This window comes from Strigops habroptila, chromosome 18 (assembly GCF_004027225.2).
Source record: "Strigops habroptila isolate Jane chromosome 18, bStrHab1.2.pri, whole genome shotgun sequence".
NCBI classification, from domain to species: domain Eukaryota; kingdom Metazoa; phylum Chordata; class Aves; order Psittaciformes; family Psittacidae; genus Strigops; species Strigops habroptila.
Genome location: NC_044294.2, coordinates 2,874,395 through 2,886,622, shown reverse-complemented (window position 1 = coordinate 2,886,622; position 12,228 = coordinate 2,874,395). Strand labels below are relative to the sequence as shown.

General features: G+C 51.0%; 2 protein-coding genes across 2 annotated transcripts; both read right to left on the bottom strand.

Annotated features, from left to right (window-relative positions):
* LOC115602463 (triggering receptor expressed on myeloid cells 2-like) lies at positions 1-4,481 on the bottom strand. Its single transcript, XM_030473636.1, has 4 exons — positions 4,402-4,481; positions 2,218-2,747; positions 1,841-1,895; positions 1-1,425 (listed from the first exon to the last, which is right to left on the bottom strand). The coding sequence occupies exons 1-4, from the start codon at positions 4,479-4,481 to the stop codon at positions 1,221-1,223; spliced, it is 870 nt and encodes a 289-aa protein (XP_030329496.1). The 3' UTR covers positions 1-1,220.
* Positions 4,482-5,003: 522 nt separating this feature from the next.
* Positions 5,004-11,634, bottom strand: LOC115602244. Its single transcript, XM_030473153.1, has 8 exons — positions 11,452-11,634; positions 10,658-10,993; positions 10,015-10,335; positions 9,030-9,359; positions 7,915-7,990; positions 7,007-7,122; positions 6,551-6,612; positions 5,004-6,449 (listed from the first exon to the last, which is right to left on the bottom strand). Exons 1-8 carry the CDS (start codon positions 11,492-11,494, stop codon positions 6,243-6,245), a joined length of 1,491 nt encoding a protein of 496 aa, XP_030329013.1. The 5' UTR covers positions 11,495-11,634; the 3' UTR covers positions 5,004-6,242.
* Between the last annotated feature and the right edge of the window lie 594 nt (positions 11,635-12,228).

Genomic DNA, 12,228 nt, shown 5'->3' with positions numbered 1-12,228 from the left:
TCAGGTAATCAGTTTGATTTTATTTAGCTTTGCAAGCAGTGCAGGGAAAAGAAACGTGAATGCCCTTGGGTTTGGGGGCTTCCTGGGAGAGCTAAATGCAGCTTCACTTTGGGGAGTGAGGAACAATGATCACGTGTTAGTAACATCCTCTTAAGAGGGGATTAAAAATACAGGGAGAAATACAGAGAGCCAGTTTATTCTTTGCTTGCAAAGAGAACTTAGCGTTTGAGTTTCTGGGAGCTAGGAAAGACAGGCTCTGTCACCTGGCACTGCTCTGAAATGACATGAAGTTGGTGGGTCTCAGTTCAGACCCTGGTGAAACGATACTGGGGAGGAGTATCTGGAACAACTCTTCCCGGTGGTGGTGCTGCTACTGGCAATGGCTGGAGAAGACAGCAGAGCACTGCGTTGCCAAAGGATTTAGAGAGTGGAATCTCAGCTAAAAAGCTGATTTCTAGACAAATAATAACCTCAGCTTTCAATAGAAACCATCTAGTTCTGGTTGTATTTCATGCTTTTGGGGGAAGCATTCGAGTGTTTCGTGGAGACATGTAGGACACCTTGAAAAAAGCTGAAGACAAAGAAATAACCAGCCCCAGTGTGAGGAGGGTGATCATTAGAGCTGAAGCTGGGGTGGCAAATGGGAAATCTGGATCAGTTCTTTAACACTGATTTCCATGAATCAGGGAAAGTCTCTTGGAGATCTGAGCCAGAACCATCTCTTTCCTTTTTTACATTATGAGGATGTGTGTGTGAGTTGCTCAACACACTGTGGTTGAGATGTGTTACCTAAACTTCTGGTTTTGTCACTGGTCTTATCTGTAGTTTTATTTATAAGAAAGCACGTGCTGGTAGCTGTACAGAGCAGTTTCTTCAGGCCTGGCAATGAGCTGGGGGAAAACCGAGCAGAGCTGCTCACCCTCCCTGTGCCTGGGAGGCATCTCTGCACATACATAAGCCTGTGCTGGATCTCTGGACAGAAAGATTTCATACTCCTCTTTTCCCCCAGCCCTCAATCCCATCCTCTTCCTTTAGGTTCGGGTGCTACTGGCAGCACCTTTTCAGTTCAGTTGTGCTGGAAAAAGTTGGTCATCGCTGTGGAGAAAAGGTGGCAGATGGTGACATTCCCTCATAGGCGATGCTTTTCGTACAGCAGGTGGCAAAGCTTTGCCTGCAAACGCTTGATGGTCATTTCTGTGTGCACTCCCTTTGGTGTGGCTCTAAGCAGTGCTCTGCCAGGAGGGGCTGATTCCATCACCAGCAAAAGGGAGGACCTGCTGCTCACTCAGCCTTGGGTTCTTCCGCTCTGTTTCTCTGCTCTTCCTGCTGTTGCCAATGATAAAGATCAGCACAGCCACCACGAACTTAGTAACCAGTAATCCAGCAAGGGTATAGAAGACAGTGAAATCAGCTTCAGCAGGGATGCTATGGAGAACCACAAATACAACAGTGAAGGGGATGGTTCAACCTTTAAAGACAGCCTTAAAGAAACTCTTATAGTACACGATGTGAAGAAGGTAACACATGCAACAGGCAGTCCCTGCCTGTGCACAACAGAGCCTGGTTATCTCACATACAGATAACAGCTTATCTCACATACAGATAAATTACGATCTGCAGGATTTGTTTTGCTTGGCACTTAAGCACTGCATTTTCTGAATTAGGATAAAACTGCTGCTTAGAAACTACACAGCAGCTCTAGGAATTGTCATGGATTAGGAAGAGGTAGAAACTACGCCTGTGGTGCTATTCCTCTCACCTTCAAATGGGGTTGCCAATGCTAATCTGCCTTAGTCCTAGGAATACCAGAGATCACAGCACGAGGAGTTGTATGGCTTACCTGGAGATGCTCTGCACAGCCCTGGGCTCCTCTGGCATTTGGGTCTCCAGGACAGCTGATGATAGAAACAGAACAGCTTAGCCTGCAGATGTTTGTGGCTGATGCTCGTTGGTGTTACCAACACCAGTACCCCTGCAAGGGACAGGTAGCCAAGGGGAGACTGGCCACTGGGCTGGCTGCTAGAAGGTTAATCTGGGTAGCCATAAAGGGATGACATGTTAGATGCCCTGTAAAAGTGAGGTGATGTTACTGTAAATGAGGAACTAAAAAGAGGCAATGAAACACAGTTCCTCCTTACAGTAAGACACAAGTAGATGTTTACTGAAGTGAGGCCTTGGCATGCGCAGAACTTGTGAACTCAGAGCCCCAGGACATACCTGTCAGCACTTCCACCTGCACCTTCCTTAAGCTGTTTGTTTCCCCCAGGTAGTCACTTTTGCACTGGTACAACCCAGCATCCTGCTTCTTGAGTCCCTTTATGGTGACCGTCAGGACCCCTTCGCGGACGTTGTCGCTGATGGAGGTGGTGCCGTTCCTGTTCTTTAGGAACGGCAGCCAGAAGCGCCGGGCGCTCACCACGTGTTGGCACTTGGTCTCATGGATCTGCCTGCACCAACTCTTTTCTCTCCATCGCTGCTGCCAGGGGTTATAGGTGCAGTTGACAGAAATGGTGTCCCCCTCCATTCCGTACACCACCGTGATGTTCTCTGCTGCACAGGCTGCTAGGAGACAAGGAGGAGCGTGAAGCTGGGCATTCAGGTAGACTGAGGTGGCACCACACAAGTTGGCTTGCTTTTTAAAAGCTCTTTTTACAACGCAGCTCCTGAACCCAGAGCTCGAGCTGATGTTGCCAAGCTCTGTGTGTGCCTCTTGTTGGGCTGTGACATCCCTGCTTTGCCACGTCCAGCTGCAGCAAACAGCCTGCTTCAGGATTTGGCCTTGAGCACTTCCACATGTTAATGGATGCAGAGTTGGCTCTGGAATACCCTCTGCTGCAGAAAAGCTCCTTTGCAGTAAAAGTCTATGAAGTTTATCCCCATTTTAAGGCTCTTTACACAGCCCTGGAAATGCTAAAATCACCATGACACCTCCAAACCCATGCCCAGCTAACTGCTTAGAAGGTTACTTCTTAATCCCACTTCTAAGTCCAGGGTTTTAGCACTTTTTTCACCCTATCTTTAATATCCTGCTAATTTTAATCATGTTGACAATTGGCCTGTGGCTGCTTGGCTTTGCTTTTGGTCTTAGTTCCTTATTCCTAATCTCCATTCCTCTTGCTGGTAAGCAAAGGCAGAGGGGGCAGCCTGAGCTATTCATACTTGCAGAGAGAAGTGCAGTGTGGTATTTGTGGAAACCTCTGCATTTTGAGTAAAGAAATCCAGATGTTGGTGCTTTCCGTGAAACAGAAGTGATGATAACACGGAAGGAAATGAAAAAACAGGACTTTGTGCTGGCTGAGCCTTTTAATAACACTTCTTAAAATCATTTTAACCATTCTAAGTGAATTGTAAGCTAACCAAATCAAGTTGAAGATCCTTCAACTTGACTAGAAGGCAAAAATATGAATTCGTGCTCTCCAACACACACAAGTCTTTATCCTCATCTGTTGCCCCCCTCAGTTCTGCCAGCTGAGGTCTACCCCTCTCATGTCCACTCCTGTCCTGTGCAATCCCTCAGAGCACTTTAACTCCCTCTCCTACACCTCTTGTGACCCCCTCCTCGCCTTCAGTTCTGCCCCTCCAGTTCCAGGAGTGGCACCAGGACTTGGGAGCTTTGGTTTTGTTTTAAATAGAAACAGCACTGCAAAAAATCTCTTGATCCAAATCATGGCATTTACGAACTTGCTGATGCCCCCGTGGAACTCTCTGTGTCATCATCTTTTCAACCAATATTGCTGAGACATCGTTTTCTATTTGTGTTCCGTTTCCCTTGTGGTGCGCTACTGAAAAAAGGATAGGGCACTTCTTTCCCAAACTCATTCAGATTTTCGAGGCAGGTTTCTGGGCTCCCAAAGCCTCAACCTTTCACCAATGCCTTTCTGTGCACTGCTGCAAGTACCTGGGATCTCCAAAGTGGGGCTGGAGGGAGAGGACCCAGAAACAAGGGTCCTGTGCCTTGTTTCTCTTTCAGATGAACATTGCTTCCCAAGCTGCACATAGTCAAGTGCCCAAGTGCCCTTCATTGAGCTTTCTCTGCCTCCTCTCAAACCCTGCCTGCTGCAAGTTACATCCCAAGCCCTACGAAGGAACAGGATTTTGCAGTTTCACCCAGGACCTCTGTCAGCACTGCTTCCTGTCTGACTCAAAAGGATCCCTGTGAGAAAAGCTGAGCTCTTGGAGCACCCTTTGGCAAATGAAGGGAAAAGCACAAACTCTGAGGAAGGAGTCTGATATCCCTGCACTGTAAGTGGGGAGGAGGAATAGGGTGTAGAACACACTGCAGTGCTCCAGGCTCCCTCTGCTTGCATTGCCCTGGCCCTTGCAGTGCTCAGGCAGGCAGGAAGAGTCTTCACCCTACTAAAGGCACCCTAGACCAAGCTCTGCACCAGTCCCTCACCCTACCTGTTAACTGAAACCCAAGGCCATGTAGCTTTCTTACCTGACAAGAAGACCAGGAAGATGAGGTGCATGAGCTTGTCCATGTCAGCTGAGGAGAGGAGACAAGAGAGGAATCTGGAGAAAAGTGAAAAGGGTGCTTGCCCAAGAGCAGCTTGCTTTGCTCTGCCGGAAGGAATGAGCACAGGAACTTGGCATCTTTTTTGTCCTGCATATTGAGCAATTCAGCAGGGATGGACATGTCACTCGTGGGCTGCAAATTCAGGCATCAGCACTGCTCATGCACACCCACAGTGTAGTCTAGACAGCCTGAAAGAGAGCATCATGTGATGGCCTGAAAACATGGTGCTGGGAGCTCCTCCCAGCCCAGCCCTGGAGCCTGTCCACCAGAGCAGGCTTTGCATGGAGTGAATCCCTGCAAAGCCACAAGGGAAAGGGGTGACTCTCAGGGAGGCCCTGCAGGTAGCTCAGTCAGCATCAGGAGGCTGAGAGGAGGCAAGGACATCACCTGCTGGGTTATTTTGGGGAGAAAGGTGGTTTAGAAGAGCCTGCACATGAAGCATTCCTGTTTGACATCTAACCAAAGGCAAGAAGACAAGAAGACGGTGTTGGGTGAAGCTGTGAGGTGCTTCACATGAGCAAAACAGACATCTTTATTTTGTATGGAACAGAAAGCACAGAGGATCATGGCATGGGGGCACTGACTCAGTGCTCAGGATGGCAGCTGGAGCCTCCTGTGATGGCAGCACCCTGGTAGGCTGTGGGTGGTGCTGGTTTTTCTGTTCTGAACCTACTTACTTGGAGTAAATGAAAGTACAAGTAGACCCTTGGTAACGTGTGTGGTTATCTGCTTCACAGGCAGATAAACCCACAGGCCTCTCCATTCACAAGTGCCTTCTTTTTCTTTCCTCTAATTACAGTTTAAGGAAATGGTACCTCACAGTGTCCGGACAGTCTCTCTGAGGCTGGCTGCTTGCAGGTTTTGTTCGTTCTTGCTCCAGTGAGCACAAATTTGGGTTCTCTTTGATCAGAAGCAACTGTCTGCCTGAAAATGTCTCTCTTCCACTCAGTTGTTTTCTACTCTTACTCTTCCACTGTTCAACCCGGTGTAACTGACTGCGTGAATAGCAAATAGTTGAAGGAATCTTGGGCTGAAGGAACTGTTTCCAGAACCATTTTCTTTTTCTTGCTGTCATTCCAAGTTTTAAACATTTCAACTCTGAAAATCTCAAGAAACACCTCAGCTTCCCTGCTGCAGCCATAGCAAGAGAAGCCTTTTGGATGTGAGTGGCTTGTGAAGAGGAGTGGGTTCAGGCTCCTGCAGAGCTGGGTGCAGCTAAATCAAGTGCCAGAGTTTGTGGTCTTTTGGAGCAATGGAGCTGAGCCCCAGCAAACTCATTGCACATTGCTCGCCACATGACTGCTCAGTCAAGGCAGCAAATGTGTCATTTGGAGTATTTCCAGCAGAGAGAGGGAAGTAACAGCATCACTTTCCAAGGCCCATGAAGCTGCACAAAAGCCCCGAGAGCTTGTTTGCTGTGGTGAAAGCTCTGCAGAAGCCGGCCTGTGAGGAGCAGCTGAGGGAACCGGGGGCGTCCAGCTGCAGAAAGGAGGCTCAGGGGAGACCTTCTCGCTCTCCACAACTCCCTGAGAGGAGGTTGTAGCAAAGGGGGGTCAGTCTCTTCTCCCTAATAGGAGGGAGGTCTTAAAACACAGAGGCAACATACACGTGGCAGCAAAACCTGACATCTTCCCCCAGTGTCCATCCACACACCTTCTACTCCCCATTCCCACTTTGTATTCCAGTTCTTTTCTCCCATTTCTGGATCGTTTCGGGATTCTGTGCTTCATCCCTTGTCATTCGTTGGTAACTGCTTGAATGCAATGATTGCATATTCCACGTTTTCATCCTTGGGCTTCCTGTGAGCCTCACTTAGTTCAACATTACAGTAGAGAGGATCCTCAGGGCTGAGCCGGGGTTTAAAGTTCAGGGTAACATATTTTAGGTCTTTGCTGTCATCCCTGGGGCTTTCCAGTCCTTCATAGCTGTCAGGCTGCGAAAAGAAAGGGAAAACACTTGTTAGCATGATTCAGCTGTTATCACAGACCATTGGTAAGGGATTTGGTACCACAGGGAAAATGTTGTGTTCCTCACCTGTGCTGTGTCCCCTGGTTTCTCATAGGTGTCCTCTTCTTCTCTCTTCCCTTTGGAATGAGCTAAAATCAGAGATTTTAGAAGGAGAGAAGGCCATGAAATGCCTGGGCATTGCCTACGCTTCAGGAGTTTGGGGGAAGGCTGTGGGATTGCCCAGTGATAGAAGCAATGGGGGTGCCCACGGGACCCATCTACCCTGAATCTGATGAACACATTGCTCCCACTTTACTTCTCCTCTGTCATGTTAGGAAGTGTCATGTGCAGAGCCTGGAGGAACGTGGGTTTGGCTTATTGGCAGAGGAGATCACAGCAAGGAGCCTGCCTTGAGGCTTCCCAGGCTGCCTTGTCTTCTCCAGGGCACTGAGTTGGGAATAAGCCTGGAGTGGAAGAGGGATGGCGTGGAAAGGCCCTGCTTAGTCCAGACTAGAACACGAGGCATCAGCAGACTCCACATACCTGTTCTCCTCAGCTGCTTGCAGCGCCTGACGTACAGTATCACCGAGCTGATGAGCGCCAGCAGGAACAGGATGCTCAGGACCCCAGCGAGCAGGATGAAGGTGTTTACATTTGAGCTGAAGCCAGGAGAGCAGAGGAGTTACCAGTGTTCCATGGTAGCACAGCGGGATGCTGGTGCAGCCCATTACTAAGCAGTGACCAAAAAATGGACAGGAATAGCTTTTACGCCCAAGGTTTATACACTTGAAAGAAGGGCCTGGTTCTCCTGCAGCAATGCTCTCTTGGTTTCTCTCTGGCTGTGCATTCTGAGCTTTTCCTAAACTATTCTCCAGGCTTTAAAAACAAGTCCAAAGTTCAGAGCACAGACCCAGCTCTCTGGAGCAGGGACTGTCTTTCCCCCCTGGGTTTTGCTGCACCTGAGCTGATGTATGGTTGTACTCTTAGGTGCTGCTGTAGTGTTGATGACAGCAGATGTCCAAAGGGGAAGAAAATCCTTTCTGTGTAACAGCCTGGTAAATAGAAGGCTAAACCAGCAGCCAAGGACTATTTCATTGTTAAATATTCATGGCCAGGAGTGAGCAAAGTGAGACAGAAAGGTTTAGGGGCAGAACCTGGGGGTTTCTATGGCTGCAAAGAGCACAGCCCAAAGAGACAGGATAAAAAAGTAAACAGGCATCTACATTCCAGGAAGCAGTCTCTTGATTTTACCAATCTGCTTCTTCCTTTGTAATCACACTCTGGGCAGGAGCTGGAAGAGGAGATGCCATCTTTGGGAAGGACTGTGGTGTGTAATTCCTCTGGGAGCAGGATGCCCAGAGGCTGCCTGCCCCAGGTAGACACATGTATTGTGGAGGAGACACCGGTAACTCCTGCCTGTGGTCAAGCTCAGAGACTTCTGGAGGCCTTACCTCGGGGCTGGGCTGTTGCCAGAAGGGGTTGCTTGACTTGTGCCTGCAGTACCTGGCAAGGTTGGTTCAGCCAACACTGTAATCACAACATGAAGAGAAGAACAATCACTACTGGGTTGCTTTGCATTCACCAGCTAAACCTCCCTGCCATTCCTACCATGGGTATAAATGCATTCCCACTGCAACACCCAGCACAGGGAAGCTGCCCCGGCTGTAACCTGTGTCACCAGGACACATCCTGGCAGCAGGCAAGGGACCAGAAGGATCAGAACATGGGAGGGAAGGGCAGGAGCTCAGCAGGAGCTCCGTGCATGGCAGACGGACGTGCTCTCAGTGGAGCACATCTGCTCTGTGGCCAAGATCTTGAGGTGGCAATGACGGACTTAACGTCCCTCCTTAAGCAGAATGAGGCTTGTGAGAACTAAGCAAAGAGCATTGGCTGTGCAAGACCCAGTTGTAAGAATTGCTTCCAGGCCTGTTCCGTGCCCAGGGGAGGTTATGCCTGCAGGAGCCTGCTCACTCAGAGACTCACCAGGAATCCTGGTGGGATTTTCACCTAGAGAATGATGCCATCCCCTCTCACCTTCTGATTGCCATATCCCTGCAGTGCTGCTCTGCCACAGGCCTGAAAGGCAGGCTGCAGCATGGCCTGCCACAATCAGGTGCTTAAGTGTTAGCACATGTTGTTAAAACATCATGCTGAAATAAAACCTAGAAGTCAGAAGTCTTTAAAATATGGGTCTAGAGGTTGCCCCCTTGGCAACCAAATGTGAAAGTCTTAATAGTCTTTGAAAGCCAAGGGACAAGTTGCTATTAAGGGGCAGAACTGGTATCATGGCAATGAGTGACAGAAACACCTCTGTGAGGATGACTGAAGCTGCTCTCAGGTGGAAGTGAAGCAACACAGCACACACGTTTGCTCCACTTCTGACCCCTGCTGCTGTTCCATAGCAGGGCTGGTGTGAGAAGGTACTATAGGGCTTGAGCAGGCAGACACGTGCAGACGTAATGTGGGAGGTGGTGTGAGCTGGGCAGTTCAGAGACCAGAGGGAAAGGGCAGGAAAGTGAGTTTGGAATCTGCAACCAACTGTGTTTCCCTGCAGGTCAGTACTCACCCTCAGAAACATTGAGCGTGACCTCCAGCATTCGGAAGAGATGAGCGTGTTCATAAAGCGCACACCAGTACACACCAGAGTCCTCCACCTGCAGCCTCTCCATGGTGACAGTGACAATCCCCTGCTCCGTGTCATCCTGGATCCTCACTCTGTCTTGCTGAGGTGTGCTGTGGTACTCCGAGGGCTCCAAGTTGGTGGTGACCAGCACAGTACATGCTTTCCCTGCTCCCTCTTTGCACCAGGCTTTGCTCACAGCCCTGTAGTCTGGGGCACTGTATGGACACTGGACAGAGACATCGCCTGACTCCTTGGCTCTGTATTGTTTGGTCCCTGGAAAACAGCCGGCATGTTTGGTGAGACCCCAAAGCAGGCACAATGCCATCACTGGAATACTGCTGCGGGCTGAGTGCTCCCTAGATCTCCTTCCACCTCCAGACACAAGGAGCAGAAGGGGCTGGACCCACATTACTCATACAGAGGTGAGTCACAAATGGGTGCCGCCTTCCTCTGGTTCCCCCAGGGACTGCACGCTCACGGGCACTCAGCCCATAGGGCTTGGGAAGCAAGGAGGGCTGGCAGTTGTGGGGCCAGATCAAGAGCAATGCCTGGCAGTGGGAGAGGTCTCCAGCAGTGCCCAGCATGGGCAAGCCCAGTGCTGAGCTGGAGAAGCTGCTTGTGGAGCCGCTGGCTCGGCCCTGTGGGAAGCAGTTGAGAAGAGTGGCACCATTTGTGGGAGCTCCCGGGAAGCTCCCCTGAGTCTCTGCTGGGAGCAGACAGAGCATGAAGGGCCAGGCCTGGCCCTCGGCTCCACAGGCCCGAGGGGCAGCTGCCAGCGTGTCTGCCAGAGAGACAGCGCGATGGGTGTGAGCTGTGTGGTGGCAGCGCTGAGCTCCAGTGCTGTGGTGCAGGATAGGAGGGAGAACAAACAGGGGAGCTGGGGCTGAAATCTGCAGACATCCACCCTTGGCTGCCAGTAGATACTCACTCTTGGACACGGAGAGCCTGACCTCCATGAGCCAGGTGGGATGAGACCTTCTGTAGAGTGCACACCAGTACATGCCCGAGTCCTCAGCCTGCAGCTTCTGCATGGTGATTGTGACAGTCCTTTTCTGGGTGTCATCCTGGATCCATGTTCGGTCTTCCAGAGCTTGGCCGTTAAGCTGTGTTGAAGGGTAATCTGTCCTTGCCACGAATCTACACAAAGTCACATCTTCTCTTCGACACCAGACTTTTGTCCCCACGCTGTAGCCCAGGGTGCTGGGCAGGCACTGCACAGAGACACTGTCCAACTCCCACTTGTGCAGTTCTGCGAAACAGCAGATGTAGTCACAGCCATTAGCAGGGGGTGCCTGGAACAAACTCTGCCCTGGATATCCCAGCTATCCCTCAAGGATAGCTGTCCCTCAGGGAGGGGTGAGGTAGGGAGGACAAGAGAGCTCAGAGCTTGCAGGATCTGTGGGGCTTCTTCACACTCTCACCTGCATGAGTGGGGAAGGCAGCGAGCAAGGCTGGGGGGGAGAGAGGGGAATGTGGGGGTCCAGGGAAGCTGCTCAGCTGTGGGGATGGAGGGAAGGGATGATGTTGCTTTCTGACATGGCTTGTTTTTGTGTGGGGAAAAAGGTACTCACCCTTGAAAACAATCAGTGAGATCGTCCTTAGTGAACGATACCTGTAGTGGTAGTAAGCACAGAAGTACGTGCCCGAGTCCTCTGCCTGGAGGTTAGTCATGGTGACAGACACAGTCCTCTCTGTGGGGTTGTCCTTTAAGGCAACTCTCCCCTTTGTGGCCCAGTTTGTGTGTGGGTATTCTTTTGTCTCCACTAAGGGCTCACACTGTGCATTTCTCAGACGGCACCAGGCTTTCTGCTGCTGGTGGGTAGTCAGGGCTGCGTAAGGACACTGGATGTACAGACTGCTGCCTTCTGAGCGTGTCTCCTCAGTGCCATGTATTTGGGCCTGAAGACCTGGAAATATCAGCTGTGGTGAGGGAGAGGGCAGCTGCCTGCTGCCTCCCAGCAGACCTGGGGAAACTCTGCCTGCGACCTTCCCCGTGGCTACTAGTGGTTGGAGGAACTCTGAAAACCAAAACTGTTCCTGGCTAAATTCACTTGCTTGGAGACCAGAAGGTTGATTTCTGGTGAGCAGTGCTGAGATTTGAGCTGGGACCACCACTGTGATTTAAAATCCAGTATCATGGATTTAAAGCCACAGACTTGGCAGGTGCTGGAGGTGTTGGACCTTCAAGCCTAAATGGAACAATTGGGGCTGCCCGTTCCCTCCCCATCCCTGCTGCGAGCTGCTCAGCTCAGAGTCTGGTCGGTGTTGGATTCCGGTGTGGAGCTCCCCAGGCAGCGGGAGGTGGGGAAGGGTGTCCCCCCCTTGGGTGCATGGGAAGCCTGAGGCATGCCCAGCCCTTCCTTACCTGGGAAGCAGAGCAGCAGCAGGAGGAGGGCTCTCAGCTCCATGGCTGTCCTCAAGCCCAGGGAAGGGGCATTCCTGGGGGCTGCCCAGCGTGTCCTGTTCGAAAGTGTCTGTCTTGTGAGCCCTCCTGCATCACAGTGACGCTGCTGCAGGAAGTGCCCGAGCTCTGGCTTTCTCACGGAAATCCTTCTCCACATTTGACAGTAAGGCTGATATTAAGAAAATTTGAGGGTGCATTTGCGGAAGTGGCTGAGAGCCCTTCCTGAGGGCAAAAGCTCTTTGCTGCTCTCTCCTGGCCACGCTCACACTGTGCCCTCAGGGCAACAGCACCGGCGCTCTCCTCGGGCTGTCGTGAGCCATGGGGCATGGAGCTGTGGCCTAGCCCTTCTCTCTGGGCTCCCAAGGTGTCCTCAGCCCAGGCCCCTCCTGGAAAGCCTCCTCAAAGCCAGGGTGGCAATGAGGCCAGGGCTGTGTCTGCATGAACCCTCCCATGGGCTGGGCTGTTTGGGATCCCAAATCTCTGCCAACCCAGGCAGCCCCCTTGCAACTTGAGCCATGCCAGAGCCCTTGGGGTGCCTCCCCCAAAGCATCCAGCTGCAGAAAGCAAACCAGAACCAGTTGGTGTTGCACATTACACAATGATGTCTCCACAGGCATGACTGAGTGATTTTAAGTACAGGGGAAACAATGCCAATATTGAAACAATCCATTCAAAGCAGCTCCTTTTGGCGGGCTTACGAATCACAGATTTTTAAGTATAGTTTTCTTCAACCAAAGA